Below are 26,322 nucleotides of genomic sequence, written 5' to 3' on the forward strand. Positions count from 1 at the left end.
CTGTCTCCCTCCATCACCCCATGGGCGTGTCCTTACCCCTCTTCCAAAACACCTTGCCTCGGGCTGCACCTGCTGTGCCCTCAGCTGGACAGTCCTCCCCAAGGCGTGCTCCCAGCTCTCCCCCCTCACATACCTGAGCAGAAAATCACTCTCTCGCCACTATCATTATCTACGTCTGCTTTTCCCCCGGCGTACTTGAACCTGATGTCACGTATTATACATTTATTCCTTTGTTTGTTAGCCATCTTTGCTAATAAATTCAAATTTCTTTCTTTTTATTTCCAGAGCCCAAAACAGGGTATGCCACATAGCAGATCTTAGTAAATATTTGTTGAATGACTAAGTGATAAAGAAATGTTTTCTTATTCTGAGTCTTGCTTTCTTTGATAATTCTCAAATGCCACTACCAGACTTTTCAGAGCTCCGTGCCACACCTCAGAGACCTGAGTAATGCATTCTTCAAACCTTTCGTAAATGCTGTTCAGACGCGGCTGTCGCTACCTCTATTTAAACATGTCTCCAGAACCTAAGGGAAGTATTTAAACACAAATTCAAACACAAATGATTACAAATGAAAGGAGCAAAGACATGACCACAGAGGAAGGGGCAGACCTGAGAATTTTCTGCCCTTTTGACTTACTCTTATTTGATGTGAGACCTCTACATCTGTATTAATCTCACTGGTCCCCATTCTAAAATGCACGTTTTCCAACTGCTCTGCATTCACCAAAGCACAGGCATTCGAGAGAATCTGATTATAGCTTCTCCCCTTCATGTTCCTTGCTTTCCATCTACAACTTTTTCTTTTCCTGTTTGCCTCTGACTCACCAGGCTTCTTCAATAGTTACTCATGAGATTTGGCAAATTCACTTTTTAGTATGATTAAATGTGAACGAGGGTCCCCACACCTCCGTGGTGAGTTGGGGTCAGGGAGTGGCAAAGGACGGGTCTTTAATGCTTGGTCCTTCTTCCCTGGGAAGCCTCTCTCTTCTCGGACTGTAGACAGTTTCTTTCTAGACTCTGTCCCGAAACAAAGCTCTAATGTTTTGATTTGAAATCCAGGTCTTCCCTGATTTTCATTCACTTCCTGCAGAGAGCCACTTTTGCAGCTGCTGACATTTATCTAAATATGCTTCGGGGGCTGCCTGTGTGTCTCAGGTGGTTAAGCCACTGCCTTCGGCTCAGGTCATGGTCCCAGAGTCCTGGGATCGAGTCCCATATCAGGCTTCCCCTGCTCTGCGGGGAACCTGCTTCTCCCTCTCTGTCTGCCTCTCCCCCTGCTTGTGCTCTCTCTCTCTCTCTCTCTGTCCAATAAATAAATAAAATCTTTAAAAATAAATAAATAAATGCACACACTTTGGGGAGCATGGTTTAAAACACACACCAGACCGGAATCTGCATCACATTGAAGAGCACCTAATCAGGCTTGATGTCCGTTCTCCTTGGAATGTGAAAATTCTAGCTCAGGGAAAGCAGTTATGGAGCCGGACCCTCCAGCCCTGAGACGCAGCCGGTGGGGAGACCAGAGGAGAAGTTCAACACGACCACATGCGTGTAACACAGGTGCTCCTCCCACACGCTTTAGGTTTGCATGGTTGGGAAGAGCAAACACACCAGGGAAGAAAGGGCCGGTGGATGTTCCCACCAAAACAAGACGTATGAACTGGACGGAGCCCTCACCAACTTCTGTCCCCAGGACCAGCAGCATCCTATGCCCAGGGCTGGGGCCATCCATGGAACAGAATGCAAAGGCATTGTCTTCCCAAATTCTCTCTCCCAAGGGCACACCACACCTTTCCTGGGAGGCCTACTGCTGATGCCACGACTCTGTCTCACACAGCAGAAATGGGGCCACTGTGTCCTCATGGGTCAAACTACACGGGTTTTGTTCCCAGGAAAGAGAGGAAGGCTCAGGCGGGGATGGAAAGTTATGCTTTCTTCTTCATCAAGAACACATGTTCAGGGACTAATTTTTCCTATTAGCAAGTTTCCACCCCAAATGAGCCTTCCCCAACACCTCCACTCTCAAGAATCCCTGTAAGTATTTCTTCTCCACGGACCCCATGTTTTGAGTGATTCTATCTGCTAATCTCTATTTATTACAAAGCATTACTCACTGTCCCGTGTTACTTAGGATTTAAGGCAGGAACTTCCAAGCAGAGGTTCTCATCAGGACAAGGTAACTAATGCCTGAGTGTTACTTTAATTTTTAAATAAAAAAATAAAGGAATATGATATTTTGGAAATTCTGTGCAGCCCCAACCTGAGTTATATATGCACGGTACAATAAGGAATATGGTCTTTGTCCTGGGTTCCTGGCAGAGAGCATCCAAACCATTGGAATTTCCTGATAGGAGTGTCTTTATTATGCCATCGAGGTGACTCATGGGGGACCTCTCCGTAGGTATAGGAGGGGGAGGGTTGGCAGTTTGGGTGGGGAAGGAGACTGGAGACGGAGCTCAGTCCTACAGCCAGTGATTTAATCAGTCAGGCCTGTGTAAGGAAATCCCAGTATAAACTCTGGACAGAGGCTTGGAGCTGCTCCCTGGCTGGTGGGCACATCATGTGCACGGACGGTGACTCGTCCCGACTCCACGGGGACAGGACCCTTCCAGGCTTTGCTCTATGTGTAAGCCGACTTTATAATAAAACGGTAACCATAAGTACAGTACTTTCAGCGAATTCTCTGAGTTGTTCTACACAATTACCAAATGCAAGAGGGTCATGGAAATCCCCAGCTATATAGGTCGGAAGAACAGGAGGCTCAGAGACTTGCTGCTGACTCGGAAGTGAGGGCCGAGCTCTTAAACCTGGAGACCTGAACTCCGGGCAGCTGGTGCCACACTGTAGGGCGGCACACCTGCTCGGACTGGGAACAGAGTAGTCCACGTCGCTAAACATAGGTAAGTATCCAAACCCACACAATCCACAGCACCAAGAGTGAACTGTAGGTGAACTGTGGGCTCTGGGGATTATGATGAGTTAGTGCAGGTTCATTTGTTGCAAGAAATGGACCACTCTGGCAGCGGAGGCTGATAATGGGGAACCCCGGGCATGTGTCTAGACCCAACGGATGTGTCTACGGGAAATCTCTGTATCTTTGCTTCAGTTTTGCTGGGAACCTAAAACTGCTCTTAAAAAAATACTGAAAATTAAAAAAAAAATACTGAAACTAGGAGGGGTCAGTCAGAATCTACATGGAGAAAACCCATCTGTGTCCGGATGGCTCAGAGACAACCCCTCCAGCGGGGAGGAGCGTGCTGCTGATTGGTGACACAATCAGGCCCAGCAGACAGGCAGAAACTCCCTTACTCAAATGGGTGCAGGGATATTAATTGGCAAGGAATATGTTTTTTTAGAAAATAACATACTGAAATGATAATGATTACAACAAACGGTCACTCAGAGCTCACCACGTGCCAGGCACGGTGAATGCATTTTACGAGAACTAGGTTAATTCTCGCAAGCACGGAGCGATGCCGGTCCTACTGTTCTTCCGTTTTACAGGTGAGGTAGCGAGAGGACAGCAGAGGACAGCAGGTCGTATTCAAGAGCCCGCCTCCGAAGCAGTTAGAGAGTTATGAAGAGCAGACCGCAGACTGGGGCTGGGCCATTGTCCTTCTGGTCCAGGAGTGCCCACTGACCAGGCACTTGCTGCCTTACTTGTGTGACTACCCTGTTGAGGAACTCCTTCCAGACACAGTCTGTAGGTGTCCTGTTTATGTGGTTGTATTTTTGCAAAATGGCCTTATCCCTTGGTTCCAGATTGGCTCTCTGGTCCCCTTCCTCATTTTTAAAGTTGAGCATGGAGTGGGGAAGGGAAAATGTATAGCAAGTTGGGAAGTTATAACAGTTCATAATGATTACAGTGATTACGGGTTTAGAAAAAACTTAGGAAGATAATAAAAATACTAAGCTGAGGATTCAAACAAATGGTCAAAGGAAGTTAGGAACTGACCGCGGAGCAAAGAGCCCAGAACGTTTGCTTGAGAAAGTCAGCTCTGTGGAAGGCACATCTGGAAAGACAGTGCTGTGGTATCTTAATGAAGGGTCACGTTCCTGCTCTTTCCATCTCCAGCTGCCCCGGTGAGACGACCCGCCCCCACGACTGTCCACCTGCAGTGGACGGTCGTCCTGCCCCAGCTTCCCGATCACAGGAGCAGACAGGCAGACAGCCCCGAACCCAGGAACCCGAAGGCTCGCAACTCCTTCCGCTACAACCAGCGGATTCAGCGTTAAGACTGGGGGTGTGGGGCCCATGGTCAGTGACAAAGGTCTAGTGGTGCTCTGGAAGCAGAGATCCGGCCACAGAAAGCTTGCCGCTTCCTACGTGCGACCACCATTAACAAGAACGTCCGGGCCACCGTCAGCGGCATCAGGTACACGATCCCCGAGAACGAGTCGGGCCCACATCTCTGCATGACGGCCGCTCGCAGAGCCCGAGCCATCCTGCTCAGCGAGAAGCCTGTGATGGGGAAGGGCTCATGGGCCCACCCCACCAAGAGCTCCTGAGCACCTGCCGGCCACCTCCAAAGCAACGAAGATATCAACCACACACACAGGTCAGTTTCCCAAGACATTCTAATTTGTAGGTCTCACGAGTGCCGGCTGTGGACTTAAAAGCAACCCAAAGGGACCCTGGGTCTGAAGAGAGCAAACTTCTCATCAGGGGTTAAATAGGAGAACACAGGCCTGCACAGAGATAAGCAATGTTTCCAAACAAAGGAAACAGTAATGCAATGTGGACTGTTGACTCATCTGAAACAATGGGAGGTTGCACCGCACTTGGAAGATCAAGACCTAGAAAACCAGCTGTCCTTTCATCCGCAAGGAAACACACCACAACGGCAGCCAGACTCTCCTCTCTGGATCCTATCACTCCGATAAGCTCCTCATCCGTGAGTAACCACGAGCTGATCCGCGGTTTCGGAGAAAAGCATGGACTGGATCGCTTATTTGTGTTCAGGTATACATGTGCTTTTGTGTGTAAGAGGGAAAAAGAAAGCAGTAAAACTTAGTGATAAGAACAACTACAGAAATCGCCAGGTTGTTGGTTTTTTTTTTTTTAATTGTAAAAAAAAAAAAAAAAAAGGATAACATAAAGTTTACCACATTAACCACTTTTAAGTGTACAACAGTTCAGTAGCGGTGAGGATATCCACAGTATTGTGAAACAGACCTCCGGAAGTTTTTCATTGTGCAGAACCGAAATTCTATACCCGTTAAGCAACACATCCCCCTCCTCAGCCCCTGGCCACCACAACTCTGTTTTTGGTCTCTACGAATCTGACTACTTTAGATGCCTCATATAAACGGAATCATAGTATTTTGTCTCTTCATGTCTTTTACTGGTTTATTTCACTTAGCATAATGTTTTCAAGGCTCATTCACATTGTAGCGTGTGCCAGGATTCTCTTCCCTTTTAAGGTTGAATAATACTCCGTTGTATGTCTGTATGGTAGCCCCACCCGCATCCATTGTGGATGCTTCCCAAGACCCCATGGAAACTGCAGATAGTACTGAATCCTATATACACTGTTTTTTTTCTTAAACATGCACAGCCACCATAAAGTTTAATTCACAGAGGAAGAGTAGACACAGAGGAAGAGTAACGACTTCGAAGGCATCCGCCGGCCAACGAAGTGGAGAGCCTGACCAACCAACCCCACGTCGATTTACTAATGGACAAGGACTAGAGGGAGACTTTCCACACCAGCATTTTGGAGAGATGCTTTTTCCCTCCATCTGACTCTACGAAGTATCCATAATAGCAGTGGGAATTTTAGACCAGGAAGGGGGACAGCTTGCCCCCCTGGTCAGTGGTAAGGGGATAACGGGCCAAGCAAACCTCCCACAAGCACCACCCATACCTAGGGCTGGTATATCTCCATATAAGCTATTCTTCAAGCCTTTCTGTCTCTCACTTGAGAAATATATGTATGTTCATCACTAACAAAAAAATTAGAGCACGGAAGGTGATGCACTAAAAAGCAAATGTGCCCTTGCTCACAGGTCTGCCTTTCCAGAGAGTTTTCATGTAATATAGTCTTTATGCATCTATTTTTTCTTTTCTTTTTACTTTCTTTCAAACAGAACCATGGGGTGCCTGGGTGGGTCAGTCTGTTGAGCACCTGACTTGGGATCAGATCACGATCCTGGGGTCCTGGGATCAAGCCCCACGTCAGGCCCCTGCTCATCGGGGAGCCTGCTTCTCCCTCGGCTCTGCCCTTCCCCCAGCTCATGTGTGCTCGCGCGCTCTCTCTCAAGGGAATAAAGAGAAATCCTTAAAAATATTTAAAAAATAAACACACTCATTTTCCACACTATTCTATAACTTTATTTGTTCACTAATTAACATCTTTGGACATTTTCTTATTATCAATATATAGAGAACTCACCACCTTTTCCCCCATACTTTTTAACGATCACATCAAAATGACCGTAAGTTAGGGGTGCCTGGGTGGCACAGTCGGCTGAGCACCCGACTCTTGGTTTTGGCTCAAGTTGTGATCTCAGGGTCCTGAGATCGAGCCTGGTTTTGGACTTCATGCTCAACACAGAGTCTGCTTGGGACTCTCTCTCCCTCTGCCTTCCTCCTCAAACAAACAAACAAATAGACAGATCTTTAAAAAATAGCTGTAGGTTACAAATGAGTAATTTAATAATTTTATACACCCTTAATAATTTTATACACATTTTATAAATGGTGGCCATTTATGCTGTCTGCATATCTTCATTAATACAAATGAGAGTCATTAGGTCTGTATTATTTCAGCCTTATGCAAGAACATCACTAAGATAAATGCCCAGAAGTGGAAAAACTGGCAAAAGGCGGTGTGCGTTTAAACATCAGTTGTCCCCTAAGTGCCATCCAGTAGTCTCCCACGATCAGAGTAGGAGAGTACGTGTCTTGCCCACAGACTTTGCAATACTGGTCTTATTATAGGTTTCTTCACCCCTACCAATTTTCCGGTAGACATGGTTTCTCACTGTGTTATTTACATTTCTTTCTTTCCTAGTGAAAGCGTCTTTTCATATGTCCCTGGGACATTTGTCATTCTTCTCATGTGGTATTCACGCTCTGACAAATTTTTCCATCAAGTTTTTTTTTTTATTGATTTATTCAGGTCATTTTTACATTAAGAAAATGTGTTTTTTGTCTGGTGTGCTCCAAATATTTTTCCCCTGTGGGTTGTCTTCTGACTCTACTAATAGTGTCATTTGCTGTTACAAATAGGAAGTTTATATGCAGTTAAGTAGATCAATGTTTTTCTTTTAGGCTTTTGGTTTGGAATTATAGTTGCAAATGCCTTTTCTACTGCACGATTATTATTTTTTTTAAAGATTTTTATTTATTTGACAGAGAGAGAGATCACAAGTAGGCAGAGAGGCAGGCAGAGAGAGAGGAGGAAGCAGGCTCCCCGCTGAGCAGAGAGCCCAACGTGGGGCTCGATCCCAGGACCCTGGGATCATGACCTGAGCCGAAGGCAGAGGCTTTAACCCACTGAGCCACTCAGGCGCCCCTACTTCACAAGTATTGTTAACATTCACCCATATTTTCTCTCTTTCACATCAGTATTTTATCCATCTGAAATGCATTTTAAGGTCAGAAGGGGGAGGGAATACAGATTTACTTTTTTCCCAAATGGCTTGAAATTTTCCTAACATTATTTGTTGAATAAGCCAACATTTTCCTGATATGTTTCCTGAAATGTTATCCTTATCATATAATAACTCCCAAACTAAATTTACTCCGTTGTGAACCTCTACTTTGGTGTCATCACGGATTATTTCAGCTATGTACCTCTACAACACATGTTTGTATTTTATTCTTCTTAGACATCCCTTTGTATTTTTGGCATGTTATTTTTTTCCAATGAACGTTATAAACTTTCAAAGATTTGTTTTTCATATTTTGACTTTTGGCATTTTAATTTGACTAAGATAAGTTACGGTATTGTGAAGGCTTGAGTGTTACTTACCCAGACAGAAGCCATGATCCCACCTTTGCTTGACTTGAGATCACACGAACCTATTTAAAGAAAACAATTACTAAGCAGAATAAATGTGGGATTCAGAATACCATAATCTCAGAATAACCCTAATCTTTAATCCAAAAAAAGGGAAGTCAACATTCAAAGAGAAACCATCTCAGTAAGGCCATGTGGCGCCACCATCAAGTGCCCTATACGCTACACAAACATTTATGAGCACCTGCTATGGACAAGGACAGACTGTGCGCGACTGGGAAGGGGTCAAAACAAGGGGGAAAAAAATCTCCATACTTAAAGGGTTTATAAATATGTTTCCTGGAAAACAAATTCTTCATTCATTTAAAAGTCCAATAGAAGGATGCCTGGGTGGCTCAGGGGGTTAAAGCCTTTGCCTTCTGCTCAGGTCACGATCCCAGGGTCCTGGGATCAAGCCCCACATCGGGCTCTCCACTGGCCAGGAAGCCTACTTCCCCCTCTCTCCCTGCCTGCCTCTCTGCCTACTTGTGATCTCTGTCAAATAAATAAATAAAATCTTTAATAATAAAAAAGTCTACCAGAACTATGTTGATTACTGAGTTTTCTTTTAACCAGGATAGATACCATCCTGGGGAACAACAACAGAAACAGAAATTGTCTCCTCTGAACCCATCCCGAAACAAATTTGAGCTGGCTTCAGTTGGATTCTTTGCGTGTGACGGTGCTATCTCCATTTACATTTTACAAGGCTCCCAGCCTACGGACTGTTGTAAACAGACATGCCTGCTCTTTGAGGAGGCAGTCCAGTTCCTGGTAGGGCCCAGAGGTAAAAAGGGCAATTCTTTGGTGGAGCTCTATTGGGAAGCCAGGCACTTTTCCTATGTAGACATTATTCAGACACGCTGGCGTTATCTCCAGGGTCGATTTAGAAATGCAAGTTGCTCCCACCAATCCTGGGAACAAAATATTTTAAAAATTCAGTAATAGCCCCAGAACAAAGTTCAGTAGGAAATTACACTAGACATTCATGGAAATACTTAGCCTGATTTTCTCAGGCAATCTGTAGCCTAGGGCAGTGGGCTTTCTAGTTACCAGATCTAACATTACATCCCTCTAGATACACAGTGGCTACAAGGTATCACTAGTTCTCATTTTGCTGCTGGACTTCCTTGAGCTTTTGTTTCTTCATCTATAGAAAGGGAAGAGGAAGGCAGGGATCATATGTATAATAGTATCAGCTGCGATTCTGAGTTCGTCCTATGTACAAGGCCATATAAAAAACACTAGAAGGTTAATTTCCACAATGCTTTTTGTCATTTTAGTTCACTGGGGCATAAAAGGCACTAAAAAAAATACTGAATGAATGAATGACTTAATGTAAGTCTCACAATAACCTAGTAAGGGAGCTAGTTGTCATTAAGAACATCTCCACTTTAGGGGCATCTGGGGAGCCCAGCTGGTTCAGTGTCTGCCCACGGCTCAGGTCATGATGCTGGGGTCCTGCGATCTGGGATCGAGCCCGCCATCAGGCTCTGTTTTCAGCAGGGAGACTGCTGCTCCCTCTCCTTCTCAGTCTCTGCTGCTCTCCCTACTTGTGCGCTCTCTCTCTCAAATAAATAAATAAAATCTTTTTTAAAAAATCCCACACATCTCCACTTTACATATTAAAAAGCTGGAGCACAGAGCAGGTACAATAATGTTCTAGGCACACAGCCATAAGGGTCCCCCTACTGAATCTGGACAGTCACACTCCAAAGGTATGACGTTAACTCCCATGCTCCGCCTTACCCAAGTGCCTGCCCCATACCCTGTCACAGCCTATATTCACTACGTGTTGATCCAACAATTATTACTGATTTAAATTTTAAGAAGAAATCCAAATGACCTCACAACAGAACCTTAAACATTCTTTTCAGAAAGGAATTTGGGGATCTACATCATTTCCTTTCTTTCCCCTCCATCCCCATTTCTCAGCAGAGGGCGCCTCTCAGACCCCACAGCTCTGAGAACAAGATTCCAGAATCTTTAAACTTTAAGAGTTTCAAGTTACACCTGTAAACTCCCTTTCTCCTCAGTCTGAGGTTTTCTGCCTTCGTGAGCCAATGGGGACATCTTTGGAGAACAATGTTTCAATGAGTTACATTTTTTTGATGATGCTGATACAACAGGTTGTAAATGTAGCTCTTCCCAAGGGCTCAGTCTTGCTGTCCCCGCAGAAGGCAGATTCCGGGGAAGGATTTCTGTCCCGCACTGTAGGTCCTTATCAGCAGCCAGAGGGGCCTTCAGCGACCGGGGCCTCGGAGCCCCTGCACAGACCTCAGCTTCCTGTATAAGGTCATTGGCAAGGAAGGACTCGGGTTCCCCACCTGCTGACTCAAATGCCTGCGGGATGAGTCACGAGCAGGGGCGGTGACTCGCAATCAAAGAAGAGGGGAGTCTTTTCAAGGAAAAGCAAACTTCCCGGATTCCCAACGCTCCATGTCTAAATACACGTTTCTTCTACCACCTAAGAAATTTCCAAGTGAAATAAAATAAAAGGTCTACGTTAAGAGGAGCGAAGGCTCCCGAGGATGGCGGGGCTCCAAGTGTTCGGCACCGGGGTCGAGCCCGCCCTCCCGCTTCGCCGGGGACCCAAAGGGCAGCTCCGACCCCGGCTCCTTCTCTGTCCCCAAGACGCTCAGGGCGCGGGAGGCTGCGATGGCCGCGGGGTCCCCAGAAGCGAGGGTCTGCGGCCGCCGTCGCCGCGGTCGGGTGACCCTCCCCAGGCGCACCGCTTTTGCGCCTCTGGGCCTCAGTTTCCCCCATTCTGACGTGGGGACGCGGGCTCTGCCTGGCCTGCGGCGTGGGCGCGCTCCCGGGGAAGGGGCCGGAGGCCCCGCTGCCACCGCCGGCAGCCGCGGGCGGGTCGCGGGGACGCGGGTCTTACCTGCTGCGCGGCCGAGCGACCCGGCGAGCGGGAGAGCCTGAGCCGGAGTGCGCGCCGCCCGCGGCCGCTCGGCGCCCTCGCCGCCCGCGCCCCTGCCTCCGCCCCGCCCCGCCCCGCCCGCGCCCCTCCCCGCCCCTTCCCGCCCCGCCCGCGGCCTCCCGCCGCACCTGCCCCGCGCCGACGCCCGGGAAAGGCCGGCCGCGCCCGCCCCGCGCCCCGCGCCCCCCGCCGCGTCCAGCGGGAACGCTCTGTCCGCGCTCACGGGTCGGCTCGCGCTCGCTTCCGACCCGCCGCAGGCCTTCTGCGCCCGCGGCTCGGCCGGCTCTGGCCCGGCCCGCGCGTCCTGCCCCGCCGCCGCCCCCGCACGGGCTGCGTCCCCCCCGCGCCCCGCCCGTGCCCCGCGCCCTCCCTGCCGTCTGGCCGCGGCCCTGCTGGGGCGGCCGCGGCTTGCGCGGTGTCGAGAGCGGCCTCCGGAACGTCCCCGGGGCTGCGAGACCCGCCTCCGCGGACGAGGGGGAACCGCACAGCCTCAGACCCCCGGCCCGGCCCCACCTGTCCCCCGCTTCTCCGACTGCTTAGACGCGTCCTCCCGGCGGACGCAGAAGTGAGTCAGCTCCGGCCCGGGCGCCCGCAGATCCGCTTCTCCGCGGTGGGGCCCGAGGCTGCGGTGCTCGCGTGACCCGCGGAGGGAGCTGGGGGCGTCGGGCTCGGGGGTCCGCTCCTCCGTCACGAGCGCCGGCGGCTAAGCGAGGGCTCCAGACTGTTTCCCACTCGGCCTGTTCCCCCCTCGCTTCCCCCGTGAGCAGAACCAGCTGCCGGCGCGGCGGGGGCTTGGCGATGGCGACCGAGGGTGAGCGGGCGCGTGGAGGCCGGGGGTCCCGGTGCGCGGTGCGCCACGGGTCACACCGGACCAACCCGACCGCGGGGTTAAGTGACCTCAGCGAAGTCACGCAGGGACACGGGGCGGACCCAGACGGTCACCCCGGGCGTCCTGCGGCTCCGCGGCTGAGCTTGGGGACCCGCCGGTACCGGGACTCGAACCGCGGGCTCGGGGAGATGGTGCGGCGGAGCGGCGCGTAGGCTCCGGAACAACGGACCAGAGGAGGGAGGCTGGAAACGGAAGCCCGGCTCGGACCGGGGGACCCGGGAGCAGCTGCGTCTGGAAGGACGCGCCGAGAACGGAGACGCTGCCGCCGCTTGCCGGGTGCGATCCTGGGTGCGAGGCTGCGGACCCAGGACCCGACCGCGCTCCCCCGTCCATCTCCAGCTCCGGAGGGGCTCGCTTCCTCCGAGTTTGTGCAGACGAAACAAAATTAGAAAGTGATGGGTCCAAAGCCCCTGGAGGAAAAGGTGTCATAAGTGGGACTCAGCACTGGCCTCAGCCCTTAGGTACCTTCCCCCCAGCAGGGCTGGATCTTGAATGACTTCAGGTCCGGGGGCATCAGGGAGCAGCATCAGGAAGGACTGCAGGTGTTGGGGGAGACTGCCCGATGGTCTCAGTCGGCCTCTAAAAAGATAGAGATGCAGGTTCCATGAGCAAGGAAGCGGAAGAGAGGAGAGAAAATTAAAACCCCGTGGGCGCACTCTAGAGTCTCTGCCACTGGGACTTCCAAAGTGACTGTTAGAGGTGGAATTGGGGCGACTGTGGCTGCTTGGGCTGTGGCAACTGGCATTGCACGGTCCCTTGTCTTGCCTTTCCGGTTCGTGGAAGCCGCTGAAAGCGCAGGGCGGCTGAGGGCAAACGCAAAAGATGGAGGTCAGGATGGAACCCGGACTTCTTCCCAGAGAGAAGCAGGTGCCGCTCTAGGGTCAAGCCCGTTTCAGGATTTGCCCAAGAGTCCAAGTTAGACCACAACCAAGAACTCTGGAAACAACCGACTGTGGGAACAGTCAAGAAGAGCCGTGTCCTAGTCCCTTCAGGCTACCCTAACAGGCTCCCATAGACTGGGTGCTTATAGACAACAAAACACTCTCTCCTCACAGTTCCCGAGGCTGGGAAGTCCAAGATCAAGGCTCCAGCAGGTTTGCTGTGAGGGCGCCCTTCCTGGTCCCAAGACAGTTGTCTTCTTGCTGTGCCTCACGTGGCCTCAAGGGCAAGAGAGCTCTCTCTGGGGCCTCTATAAGGAGGGCACACATCCCATTCTTGACGGCTCTGCCCTTCCGACCTAATCATCCCAAAGGCCCCACCTCTGAATCCCATGGCTTTAGGGGGTAGGATTTTGATACATTTTGGGTGGACACAAAATTCAGACCACAGCAAGCAGCTCACAACTCCCACAGTCTCTTCTTTAAAAGTTACTACATAAGGTGCCTGGGGGGCTCAGTTGGTTAAGCAACTGTGTTTGGTTCAGGTCATGATCCAAAAGTCCCGGGATCGAGTCTGGCATCAGGCTCCCTCCTCAGCAGGAGGTCTGCTTCTCCCTCTGACCCTCCCCCTTCTCATGTTCTCTCTCTCTCACACTCTCAAATAACTAAAATCTTTTTTTTTTAAGTTGCTACATAAAATTTTTAATCGTGAAATATTTTCAAAGATACCAACAAGAATAAATGATATTATAATAATTCTGACTACCCATGTACTTGTCACCCAGCTTTATCAAACCTTAAACATTGTGTTGTGTTCATTTAGAATGTTTTCAAGATATTTGAAAAGACAAATGGATACCACTGATGTTTCGTTTGTGCTCTTTTGGATCGATTTGCCTCCCTCTTTTTCCAGAGATAACCCAACAATAAATTCAGTGTCATAATTTTTGTGCATGTGGTTATACTTGTTTTCAAATTTCTACACAGCCATAAATATTACATAACACTGTTTTTCAGATCTTAAAACTTTAAATAAATGATGTCGTGATGTATATCCTTCGACCAGCTCTTTCTGTCCAGTGTTAGCTACTCTAGCAGCTATGGTCATTGTAAAGGCTGCATTGTATTTCGTTTTATGACTACGTCATGGTTTATGCATCCTTCTTGTGATGATGGACATTACATTGTTTCAGTATTTTTCTACTATGAATAATTCCACAAGGAACATTATTGTACATAGTTTCTTGTTCAGAGGCAGGTGGGTTGATGACATTATCACTTGAAAATCAAGTAAAGAAAGAAAAAAGAGGAAACACTTGAATGCTTGGTGCAGGGAGCTGGTGGTTACTGGAAGTTATGAATAGGCTGCAGATTAGGCAACTTCAAAGAATCTTTAAACGGGACGATACTGGGAAACATTTTGAGAGGATGGGCAAATGTATCAGCTACTGCCACCATAGCGCGGTCTAACAAACCACCCAGAAATTCAGGGGGTGAAAAGAAGTCATTTGTTCTCCCGGAGCAGCAGGATGGCTGGGCTGCTTCGTGTGTTCATTCTGAGCCCAGGCTAAAAGGGCAACAGCCACCTGGAGGAAACTGTTCCAGCACTGTCCATGTGCAAGAGCGCACACTCAACTACACGAGCACTTCTCAGACCCTTGCTTGCACCATGACTTCTGACATCCTATGGGACGAACAGGATGGCCAGTCCTATTGCAGTACACAGAGAGCGGCGGAGGCGGCGTAGGGAGCTCCCGACATGGCCAAACGTTGTCAGATAGAACAAGGATGGCTGGAGAGGCTCCTACATCCAATACTCAGGTCTGGACACGAAGGTCTCAACATCTCAGGATAGGGTTAGCCATGGAAATAAGACCTTCCGAGGAAAAAGAGCTCAAGCCATAAACTATTAAATATTATTTTGGTCTTTGAAACAACAAAATAACTGACAACAGAGCTCATTTTTGAAAGTACCAGCTATATGCCAGGTGCAAATCTGAATGTGTTGTACACACCACCTCCCTTTACCTTACACCTCAATCAAATGAGGTGGGTCCCAGGACGTACTATTTCTTAGAGTTGCATAAACTGTCCAGTGCCTTTAAGCGTCACACCCAGTCAGCCTGCTCCGAAGCTCATCTTAATCACGACGGTGATAAATTTACACACGATGCCGAGAGGTTGACCCACGGGGCTTCCGTGAGAATGAGGGGGAGGGGAAGTACTAGCAGGTAATCTAGGTGAAACTGTCCTTCTTTTATGTTCAAAAGCTCCCACAGTTACAGTCACATTCTCTAACGACAGAAACTGCCATGATTCACGCCCCCTTGTTAGCTCAGTTGACAGGGAAAGAAATATAGATTAACTGCCTTTTATGGGTCCCTCCCTTTTCCGGAAACAAATCATCCAACAAAAGAGAGACCCATGGGCAAACTGTTGGTTGGCACGCAACAGTAGGAGAGGGGCGCATGGTTTGGGTCTTCTGATTTCTGTGGTTCAAAATTTTGTTCAAATTCTGATGGATCTGGACAGTAGGCAAAAGAATGGCCCCAAATAATCCTGGACAACTGTCAATATGTTATGTTACATGGTGGGGGGGAACCATGGTTGCAGAAGGAATTAAGGTTGCTAATCATCTGACCTTAATATAAAGAGCTTATCCTGGAATATCTGGGCGGGTCAAGTGTAGTCACAAGGGTCCTTATTGGGGAAGAGGGGAACAGAGGCTGAGCAGAGAAATGGCTGAGTGAGAAAGGCTCGACTGGTCATTGCTGGCCAGGGAGTGCTGATCCCAGGAATGCAGGGGGCCCCTAGGCGTTGGGTAAGACAAGGAGATGGATTCTCACTCGAAGACTCTAGATCGGATGCAACCTGCCACTACTGTGATTTCAGCCTAGTGAGACCCATTTTGGACTTCTGATCTCTAGAAGAGTTAAGGGAATAAACTTGTGTCATTTTAAGCCACTAGTATTTGTGCTAATCTGTCACAACAGCAGTAGAAGCAGATTCAGCACTCCTTTGGGCATGACCTCCACTGGGTGCCCTTTGGTACTACCCTCCATGCAGTGCAGTTAGATCTTCCTATCAGAGCCAAACAGTAATTGAATAAATCTGGTCATTGTTAAGAAAATTTAAGAGAAAAGGAATAGTTGAACTTCCTCAGTTAATAAAACTTTCTTAAGATGGTTACATGGTTAATTTTTTTTTTTTTTTTTACTTCTAAAAAGACATCCATCAGTGGATCTTAACAACCCCACCCCTCCTCACCCCCCCACCTCATCCCTGCTGCTCGCTGCTGCCCCCTTCAGGTAAGCCCTTCCTTTCTTTAGTTGCTTGTATATTCTTTCATTGTTTTAAGTAAAATCAAGCCAAATGAACACATGCTCTTATTTCTTCCTTTTCTCACACAAAAGCAGTATATTTTTATACTTTTGTACCTTACTTTCCTCAATTAATTTATTGATTTTTCATCAACACAGACATGTGGATTTATTTTAATTAAAAGTCATTGGTAAATATCTATCAACTGCAAACTACCTATAAGGCATAACACTATGTAAGACTAAAAGGAAATAATGTGACATAGTTCAGATATCAATGAGTTTATAATCTAATTGAGGTCAAGACCAACTCCTGGGAAGCTAAAGTCAGTAATTTAAGATGCTTTATAATTTGTTATACGTAATGCTAAAACCCGGGGGAAAAACTTGTGGCTTTAGAAGAAAAAGGACACTAAAAGTTTGGGACAGTCAGGGAATCAGGCAACGCAATCTGAATAATTTTAACATTATCATTTGAAAGAATTCTTACTTTCTTCTTCATTTTTAGTGTGCCCCGTATCTCTCAACCACAGCTCAGGTTTGCCGTACAACCACTGCTATTGTCTTGAGCAAAGTTTTAGTGAAAAGATTAGCTTGAAGGAAAGGATTAGAACAAGGCCACTGTCATTTAGATGCCTGTAAACTTTTGGTTCGGTTTATCTACAACAACATAAACTCATTTTTTCTAGTCTTTCAGCAAGATAATACACACTGCCTTTAATGGCGACAGGGGCTGCTGGCGCTCAGGAAGGTCTTGAACAGTGCTTCTTTGGGCTGGGGCATGGGGACCCATTAGAAGGTCAAATTCCCTCAGACCTACCCCAGACCTCCTGTTTGAATCAGCCCTCCAGGTGATCCGGATGCGGCCTAGAGCTTGAGGACCACTGGTTTCAGAGATCATCCTTCCTTAAAGGGAAGAGGAGCTGAATTTAGAAGAAACAGAGAAAGAGCCTTGCTTAAGGAGCCAGACAGGGAGCCCGCCAGAGTCACAAATCTGAAGGGATGATGAGGTTCCTTCCGAGAGAGATGGGGCGGCGCCCTGCCTTTCCTTCTGCCTGGAACTCTGACTCCCTCTCAGAGGTTGCCGCAAGACACTAGAAAGTATCAACTCATCTGGAAAATTCTGGGACCAGCATAGTGGCGGGAGCTGGTTCTTTATCGAGAAGCTACTATTTATGCCAGACATTGAGCAATGCCTTTGTGGACATGGTCTTATTTCACGCTTACTAACCAGTTTCGATTCGGTGGGATTAGCCGTATTTTGCAAACACAGAGACAGGCTCAGAGGGCTTGGGGAATGTGCACAGGTTGTGTCCCGCACAAGCAGGAAGCAACAGGGCTGGGCTTACATCCAGAGGGAAATGAGCAGTAGGTGGTGGTATTGTAGGATTGATTTGTGCTGTTGCAGGGTCAGGGTTTAACCTCGTTGGTTTCGGGCTGGTAACTTGGAAACAAAACGTGCTCTAGAGTGATTGCTTGAATTGTTCTCCTTGCAACAACGGCCAGGTACCATCTTTTAGACCAGAATCACCCTACGGCATGACTATAAAGCTAATATTTTTTCCCTCAAAGCGTGAGTTTTCTCAGAAGGAAGTGTTGAATGATAATAATGATAAATACTGAGATCTCAGAAACCAGGTTTGTAGTCATTCAGAAAAAGAACCCAGAAAAGATTATTTGATGATATTTGCACCGTTCTGAATACAGGGAACTCCCTTATAGTTTTAGAAGTGCTAATTTTTCCTGTATCACCTTGTCTCTCTCTAAATAGAACCATTTGGGAGTCAAGCATAAGATTTTAGATCAACGTTACTGAGGTATATTTAAAATCGAGGCTAGCCTGGGGGGCGAAAACTAATAAAAGCGGATTTAGTTGACTGAGTGGTTGTAGGTGTTAAATGTTTGCTCTTACAGTGGTGTGCGGAGCCTGGCGTGACATGCAAAAATGAATTGCTACATTTTTAGGAATTTTGCAAGCAAACACAGCCATTATTAAACATTATATTAAACAAATGCAATCCTGGGGCACCCAGGTGGCTCAGTTGTTAAGTCTCTGCCTTTGGCCCAGATCACATCCCAGGGTCCTGGATCACTTCCTGCGTCGGGCTCCCTGCTCAGTGGAGAGCCGGCTCCTCCCTCCGCCCCTCCCCCTGCTCATGCTCCGTCTCTCTCACCGGCTCTCTCTCTCTTTCAAATAAATAAATAAAATCTTTAAAAAAAAATGAAAAGGGGCTATTTACAGTGTGTAGGCAGGTTAAGTTAAAGGAATCCACACTGATGGTGAAGGTTCTACGGCCAGGAACAGGATGAAATCATTACTAACTTCACGCCTGTAGGCAAGAGAGGGTTGCTGTTACCAACTTTTTGAGAACTGGACTGTGGAAGAGGGGCTGTGGCCCTGGAGGAAACCAACCAGAGCCACACATGGGGCAAGGCAGTGGGGAGTAGGGAGGAAGGATAGACACAGCTTAATTTCTTTCCCATCAGTGTCTCCATTTGGCCAATCCCAACCAGAAGCCAAGGGGCAAGGGAGCCTTGGAGAATCATGTCTGGAAAGTCGGTTTCCTAGAGCACAATCAGGGCAGAGGACTGGTGTGGAGACAGAAGGACTCTTTGGGGAGTCACTGGTACCGAGCACTGGTTCATTCTGGACACATTCCTCAGTGAGGGATATATAAGGGAGACATCTTGAAACTGGTTTTTAGCAATTTATGAAAGCTCTCCCAGAGTGGGATTCTCATAAGCTTTCATAACTAACTCGTCTTGGAACTTGGTGGCCTTAAACCAAGGTGAGCCAGAGCTAAAACCCTTAGCTTTTATGTTTGTTTGTTTTAGAAAGATAGATCCAGCCTGGATCTATCTTATTGTATAGATCAAGTGACCACATTTTTCATGACAAGCATTAAATCCAAGCTATAGGGGCTTTGGACCATATTTAAACACCAGTTTGTGCCCGAGAATGTCTTGTGGCCAAGACTTGAAATCCTGGTTTTCATCTGGAACTTTCAAAGAAAACTATCTGGGACAACGACGTATGAGTCTCTGCTAGGGCTGTCCTGAGGACGGCATGAGGCAGGATGCGTAAGGGAGTCACTGCTCTCGATTGCTGGAAGTGCCCCATGTTTTACTGGGGAGCAGCCTGGCTACCGGCGACACTCAGGACACCATTCTCGAGGGCTCTAGTTAGAATTCTCTCAGGCTCATTTGGAGCCAGAGTCTCTATTGCACAATCACGGCATTTTAATATTAGGCTGAGACACATAAAACAACTAATTCTGGACTACTTTTGGCCAATAACATCAACAATTCTATGGTGCTGAACCTCGTGAGATATTCTCAGTATTCATCTCCCTCTCCTGTTCCCACAATGTTTCTTCCAAACCACGGTTGGTGAGGAGTCGCACAATCTCCGTGAGAACTCTTTTTCTGCCCCTCACCCCCAAGTTTTCTAAATTTGATGCCTGTGAAATTTCAGGTCTCTGGAAGCATTTTCATAGTCAATCCTAAACCCTAATGATTCGGAGTTTGGTTCCTGATACAGCTTCTCTAGGGGCTGGAGAGAAATGTGCTCTGGGACTGAGAGCTTGGCTGTTAGGCAAGGGACAATCACAGGAAACCGGCAGGAAGGGAAGTTTATACCAAGTCCCAGTAGTATCTGCGGAGATCCCAGGCAGGGCTGTGGTCTCCTTTCCTCAGACTTTATGAAAACGCGCTTTCTCAAGTCTCGCTGAGCTTGCAGATTGCACTCCTGGGTGTTTACCCCAAAGATATAGATGTTGTGAAAAGAAGGGCCATCTGCACCCCAATGTTCATAGCAGCAATGGCCATGGTCACCAAACTGTGGAAAGAACCAAGATGCCCTTCAACGGACGAATGGATAAGGAAGATGTGGTCCATATACACTATGGAGTATGATGCCTCCATCAGAAATGACGAATACCCAACTTTTGTAGCAACATGGACGGGACTGGAAGAGATTATGCTGAGTGAGATAAGTCAAGCAGAGAGAGTCAATTATCATATGGTTTTACTTCATTGTGGAGCATTACATATAGCATGGAGGAAATGGGGAGTTAGAGAGGAGAAGGGAGTTGGGGTAAATTGGAAGGGGAGGTGAGCCACGAGAGACTATGGACTCGGAAAAACAATCTGAGGGGTTTGAAGGGGCGGGGGGTGGGAGGTTGGGGGAACCAGGTGGTGGGTATTATCGAGGGCACGGATTGCATGGAGCACTGGGTGTGGTGCAAAAACAGTGAATACTGTTACTCTGAAAATAAATTTTAAAAGGGGGGGGGTGAAACAGAGCTCTGCTGGTCACTGTCGTTGGCAGTATTTTTTTTTTTTTTAATATAAGGCAGCTCCCCAGGGAGGACATGCACACATGCCTCGACTCGCAGAATGCTGAGACTTTGGGGGCTCAGTTGCTCTTACTCTGCCATTGTCCCTTCACACGCCAATCAACTTATCTGAGCCTTGGTCACCTCTCCAGGTGAGTTAGGGATGTGTCACAAATTTTTGTGAGTGCGTGAAAGGACCAGCCATTTTCACACTATATCAAGGATCCTCAGAGGGTCTGATGGTAATAAATACAGCATAAATAATCATCCTATTGTATGGTGTACGGAGATTTGAGTTATTTCACTTCCTACTGGGGTTTCACGTGACCGCAGAAGATGAGCCATGATGATCTGGAACTGTAGTTTCTTCTTCATCTGACTCATAGCTCAGTCCACGTGTGTCTTGGATTCAGCCCCTTCCGGCAGGTTTTTTCCAAAGAACTTTGCCTCAAATTTTGGAATGATTTTCCCACCTCAAAGGCGATGTCTTATATGAATGGGATGAATGATCTAAAAAGAACATGGCAAAAAAAATGCAGCCAGACGGTCCTTTATTAATACAAATTTATATAGTGGCATATGCTATTGGAGAAACCAGAAATTCGTAACACACAAATCAGGATTAGAAATACAAAGATCATTTGAGTCAAGAAACCAGGTTGACAGCACCACAAATGTTTCACTCAGTCTGAGCACGTGTGTCGTATCCAAGAACAACGAACACCTACAGGACACAGACACCAAATGTCCTAAGACTGTGCACGCACGGACTGTGCACGCACGTCCCGACACGAACTCCACACCCCGCCGCGGAGTCTGCGGGTGGCGTCCAGGCGGCCAGGGGACCACTAGAGGACAGCGAGGCAGAAACAAGGCGCGGACCCTTCTCCCTCTCAACGCTCGCAGCCAGCGTGGGAGAGCCCATCGCAAGCCCTGAGGGCTCCTCGTTCCTCCTCCCAGAACAGCACGGTACAGAAAATCAGTAAAAACGCCCACGAGGCATCAGTGAGCAGGTCAGAGAAACTGAAGGGAGGGCTTTGACTGAAACAGAGTCTCGCGTCCGTGACCAAATTATCGGATTCCTACTGTGAAACAGAAAACAAACAAAACGAGAAGCTGTAGCAAAGCAGTAAATCTCAGCGGCACAGTCTCAACACTCCCTACTTAGTAAGTGCGCGTCCCTGGAGAAGTCCTAGCGTCCGGACAAGTCCACGGAGTCGGGGGACGAGCAGGAGGGGGGCGCGGCGGGGACAGTCCCAGGCTTTCCTTCCGCCCAGACAGCTCTCGGGCTCATGGTCCGCCCAGGAGATCGTCCTTGCCGCATCGTCCTTGCCGCTCACGACCGGGTCCTGGAGGCTGCCGAGGGCACCTGGCGGTCTCCGTCTCCATCTCTCCCCGCGGTGGCTTCACTCTGCGCGGGTCTGCGCTGCCCCGTGCACGTGTCCTCCCCAGCGGGAGGGGAGGGATGAGCAAGGGTGTTGGAGCCAAGGCGAGGGCGCAGGAAGTGTTCAGTGTGGAAGCCTGCGGGCAGGTGGGGACACTGAAAAATAACAGGCCAATGCGAAAGCTGCTCCGCGGATGACAGGTTTGGTGTCCTGGAAGGATTAGCGTCAACATTCTAGATGGTTCTGCAGGAGATTCCACACCAGGCTGATGAGCTCTCCAGCCGTGAGACACTAAGTCCGGATACTCCCGAGGCCGGTCCACAAGGTCTGCCCCACACTGCCCACGCTGGTGTCCAGGAGCACGCGACCAGTCAGGGCTCACCCTGTTCTAGCCTCTCCTGAAGACCTCAGTCACCTCAGACTGCTGAGTCAGGCTGTCCTGCTCCGGAGGCTGATTCACAGTTTCCACGTCTGCTGATACGTCCTGAGAGCTTCTCTGTTCCATCGTCCGGAGACCCTGCGGGAGCCGTGCCCATGTCACGTGGTGCTTCTTTGTTCCAACGAGGTTAACTCATGAGCCAAGCAGAAGAGACAGTTTGGGGTTTTTTGTTTTGTTTTTGCTATCTGCCCGTGCGATCTGGCCACCACCATCTCTCCCTTCCTGAATGGATTCCCCCTCAACTCGCCCAAGACACCATTCACTTGCTCACCCGCCGGATACTTCCAGAGTGCGAGGCACTGCCCAGGAACCAGAGGCACGGCTCACAAGGTCCATCAGATGCTGAAAACTGTTCGTGGCTCGTTCTTTCTGGCTTTCTAGAACGGGTGTTTGTGGTGTGGAATGTTCTCAAAGAGCCGGGGTCATGCTAATACAAGCCAGACGCAGTGCGCTGCCCTGTGCTCTGCTCAGTGGATACGGTGCGTCGTGTGCCGGGGAGAGAGTGTGACTTTTACACCCCAGGAATGAAATTGTGCCTTCATTTCAAAACAACACGACGCACATGCTTGTGCTTTTGCCAGTCGGCCAAAACCAAAATGAGAAACACAAAGGCAAGCTGTGTGCCCACCACGCACAAAATCCTGAAGCTTATGCACACTAAATCGTTTTAAAGCCATGTGTTTATGGCCTTGTCGCGTGCTAATGTGGTCAAACAGTAAGTGCCTGAGCTACCAGAAAAGACCCCTCCAAAGAGAAGTCCCGGGACCTGGCGCCCTCGTCGGCCACGAGCGCTGGGACGTGGTCCGTTATGAGTCCCAGCTGGTGACTGTTAATACAGATTTCACTCTGAGCTGGGATTTCTCCTAATTTGCTTTATCTGAATGAATCACTTGCTTTTCCGAAACCCTTGCAAACTACAGAACTCGCAGCTAGTTGAGGACGCAGGTTTGCCGGCTACGGGACGGGGCAGAGCCTGGGGCGGCGGGACACGGAGGTGGGATTCGGAGGCATCCACGGCCACACGGAATGGACGGGCCAGGCGCACGTCTCTTGTTTTGCAGCCTTGTCTGTTGGGGAGGGTGTCCTGACACGTCCTTGGTGCAGTGTAGGCCAGCGGGGCACGAGGACGTCCCCCTGGGCCGAGGGCGCCGGGCGTCACTCATGTGTTCGAGGCGCTGGTCAGGCCCCTCCTCCCGGCAGGTTTCAGTCTGCCCTTCTGTAAGGGGGGGTCCGCTGTGCCAGACGTCTGGGGACCGGGAGCTGTGTGATTTCTCCTGAAAGCTGTGGCACAGGGCTCCCATGCAGGGCCCTTTGAAGCCCCCAGGCAGAAAGGCTCTGGAAGTGCGAGGGACAGTTAGAGGCCACAGTGTGCAGAGCTGTCAGGAGGATACAATTAGCGAAGGTGTCGGTGGTGCTGGTTCGCAGGATTCTGAATGAAATCAGAGTGTCAGCAATCCAAACACTGCGCTCGGCTCGGGGCCCAGGGGAAGCCCCAGGACAAGCAAGCTGGAGGCGGTCTAGGAAGCGGATGGCCCCCCTCCCCTGCCCCGAGACCTGCGCTGCACCTAACCCGGTCCCAGTCCCCCCAGCCCCAGCAGCCAGAGGAAAGGTCTACCCCCGCCAGCCCTGAGATCGCGCTACACCCAGCTGTGCCGAAGGCGCCGTCCGCAGCGGCCTGCACGAGGTCTCCCCAAGGAACTCTGCTCCCGAACTCTGGGGTCTCGGTGGTTCTTTGTCCCGTGAGGTAGCTCAGTTGTGAGTTGATGCGTGTGATGTGTGCCTTCCGCCACTCAAAGCGATAGTTTTCCCTTTTTAAACTGCAAGATTATAAAAATACCAGTATTTGACCCCCGTTTTTATAAAAATGATTTTAGAAAAAAATACACACGGGATCCGTCTCCTCGGCTACACCTCCGTGCCGTCCTGCAGGTTGTTGTGAACCCTGACCTCCAGATTCAGCTTTTTCAGCTGCGCGCCCTTGAACGCAGACGCGCCCTTGAACGCAGACGCGCCCTCGGCGGCGCCCGGGCTGTGCACGTTCCGCACCGTGCAGTACTGTCTGCTCCAGTTCTTCTCCGGCCTGTCCGGGCTCCTCTGGGACACGTCCACCTTGGTGTTCAGAGGGTACTCCTCCAGAAAGTCCTCCGTGGGCGGCTTCTTCCTCTGCTCCTGGCACTTCCTGGTGAGGAAGCAAGCCACCGAAAGCACCAGAAGGAGGAGCATGATGGCAGCGAGGGCGCTGCCGATGGACGCCCCGGTCGGGGACAGAGACGCAGCCGCCACCGGCTCCTGCATGTCGAGGTGCAGGGACTTCATGTTGGTGCCGTTCTTGACTTGGTCCCCTTCGTTGTCGTAGATGAGGGAGTCGTCGAGGGTCAGGCGGCCGCTGGGGTCCACCAGGTCCCTTCGGTCGCGCCTCAGAGGCGCCGTGAGAGAGCGCTGCACGCGGGGCCCTGAGATGGTGTCGGGGCCGATGATGTAGATCACCTGCAGGTACCACTGGTGCCCTGCTTCCACCTGCGGGAGGGGACAGAGAGACAAAGCGCCCAGGTCACCGCTGCCCACGGCCACTTCTTAAGGAAGGAAATGGAATGACCACCAGCCTTGGTAAATGGTCTCCGCGGAAGCATGAGCAGTGGCTGGTGTCTCCTGGCCCAGAAGGGAACCAAATACTGTAAGTTCTATTTTACTTCCAAACTGGGATCATCTTGGGCCAGCTGTCCACATCCTTGTCTGTTGCCCTATCTGTGTAAGGACCACCCCTAAGAATTGATCTTTCATGGTCCCTTTAGCTAAGTACATTCTTGGGCTTGTCAGTCTTTACTGATAGCAGCCAAGTAATAGGATTAATACCCACGTTTACTCCCCGTGACCTTCGATTGCTTGTTATACTGACTTACTATTTATTGATGAACTTCAGCTAAACTAGTCGGTCAACAAATATCCACTAAATACCTATTCTGTGCGTAATATGCAGACCCGGGACAAAGTTTCCTAACTCTGAACACTTCCCGGGTCACGCCCTGAGCCGTTAAATCATCAAGGACTGGACTGCCATTTCCTGTCCTCACTGAAACCCTCCGCGGTTTGGAACTAACTTCTGAGAAATGGGAATAGTTCTGAACTCCAAGCTCACTCCAAGGGTTACTACTTGAAGACAGGAAAAAGTGGAATAGATTTTGCAAGTTCATATTTATTGCTGGATTTAGAGTATTTTTGCTTATCAAATATTAGTAATTCTTGTCATTCTAAATTGCTGTACTGTGTTTATGACTTCGTTAAATGTTTTCCACAAGCCTGTGAAAATCAGCTGGTGCAGCATTGAGCCAAAAAGGCAGGCAACACAGAAGAGTTTAAGAAAAACCAGAGTACCACAGGCACCCCGATACGCACAATGACAAGTGCCTGTAAGCAAATTAAAGAATTTTATCATCGCTGTGGTCGCCTGGGATAGATGATGAAAATCTGGGGTGAACGGGGCGCCTGGGTGGCAGAGTCAGTTAAGCTCAACTCTTGGTTTGGGCTCAAGGTCATGATCTCAGGGTCGTGAGACAGAGCCCGCGTCTGGCTGTGCACTCAGCAGGGAGTCTCAGGCTCTCGCTCTCTCAAATAAATAAACAAAAATTTTTTAAAAATTGGGACTGAATGATAAGCTTAATACCCATAAAAAAGGCCCACCAGCAAGAATGCCATAAAAAGAGACTAAGAGTCCAGACATCCTGTCTTTTCCCTTTTTGTAGCTTTCAAGCCTTGGCCTCACGCGCCTACTCTTCTCACCACACTTACCTTATAGAGCGCGTCGACTTTCAGAGTGAATCCGTCCACACCTGGCATGCTACTGACCACATGGAAATCAGGCAACTCGGAGGCAAAGTGGGCCTCAAAGGGCACATCGTGGAAGTACTTATCCGTTACTTCGGGCTGACTGCGGTCCTAGAATTTGAGAGACAAGAAATGGAAGGTTTAGAGAGATGGAACCACTGCCCTGGCAGGTGGCCGTCCCTGGGAGGAGACATGTACTCTCCACTCCCGCCTCCGGTTGGGTCAGGGGAATTCCTGCTACAGAAGCCCTTTCCTTAGATCAACCACTGCCTCGGGGCACCCACCGCTCCCTTCAAGGAAGGGCGCTTGGAGGCCTG

At 49.3% G+C, this 26,322-nt stretch overlaps 2 protein-coding genes across 5 annotated transcripts in view; both read right to left on the bottom strand.

Annotated features, from left to right (window-relative positions):
* Positions 1-10,993, bottom strand: part of ANXA3 (annexin A3) — a 45,829-nt gene extending 34,836 nt beyond the window's left edge. The window contains exons 1-2 of the mRNA XM_082726542.1: positions 10,897-10,993; positions 7,983-8,032 (exon numbers count right to left, since the gene is read on the bottom strand). Coding sequence (XP_082582668.1) covers positions 7,983-7,997 — 15 coding nt within the window. The 5' untranslated portion in view covers positions 7,998-8,032; positions 10,897-10,993. The remainder of the gene's footprint in view (positions 1-7,982; positions 8,033-10,896) is intronic.
* Positions 10,994-20,893: 9,900 nt separating this feature from the next.
* FRAS1 (Fraser extracellular matrix complex subunit 1) overlaps positions 20,894-26,322 on the bottom strand; it is a 409,483-nt gene continuing 404,054 nt past the window's right edge. For all 4 annotated transcript variants that reach the window (XM_082726544.1, XM_082726546.1, XM_082726545.1 and 1 more), the window contains 2 exons: positions 25,970-26,116; positions 20,894-24,700 (listed from right to left, as the gene is read on the bottom strand). In XM_082726544.1, the coding sequence (XP_082582670.1) occupies positions 24,089-24,700; positions 25,970-26,116 (759 nt within the window). In that variant the 3' untranslated portion in view covers positions 20,894-24,088. The remainder of the gene's footprint in view (positions 24,701-25,969; positions 26,117-26,322) is intronic.

Source organism: Mustela nivalis (genome assembly GCF_964662115.1).
Source record: "Mustela nivalis genome assembly, chromosome: 4".
Taxonomy (NCBI): Eukaryota; Metazoa; Chordata; class Mammalia; order Carnivora; family Mustelidae; genus Mustela; species Mustela nivalis.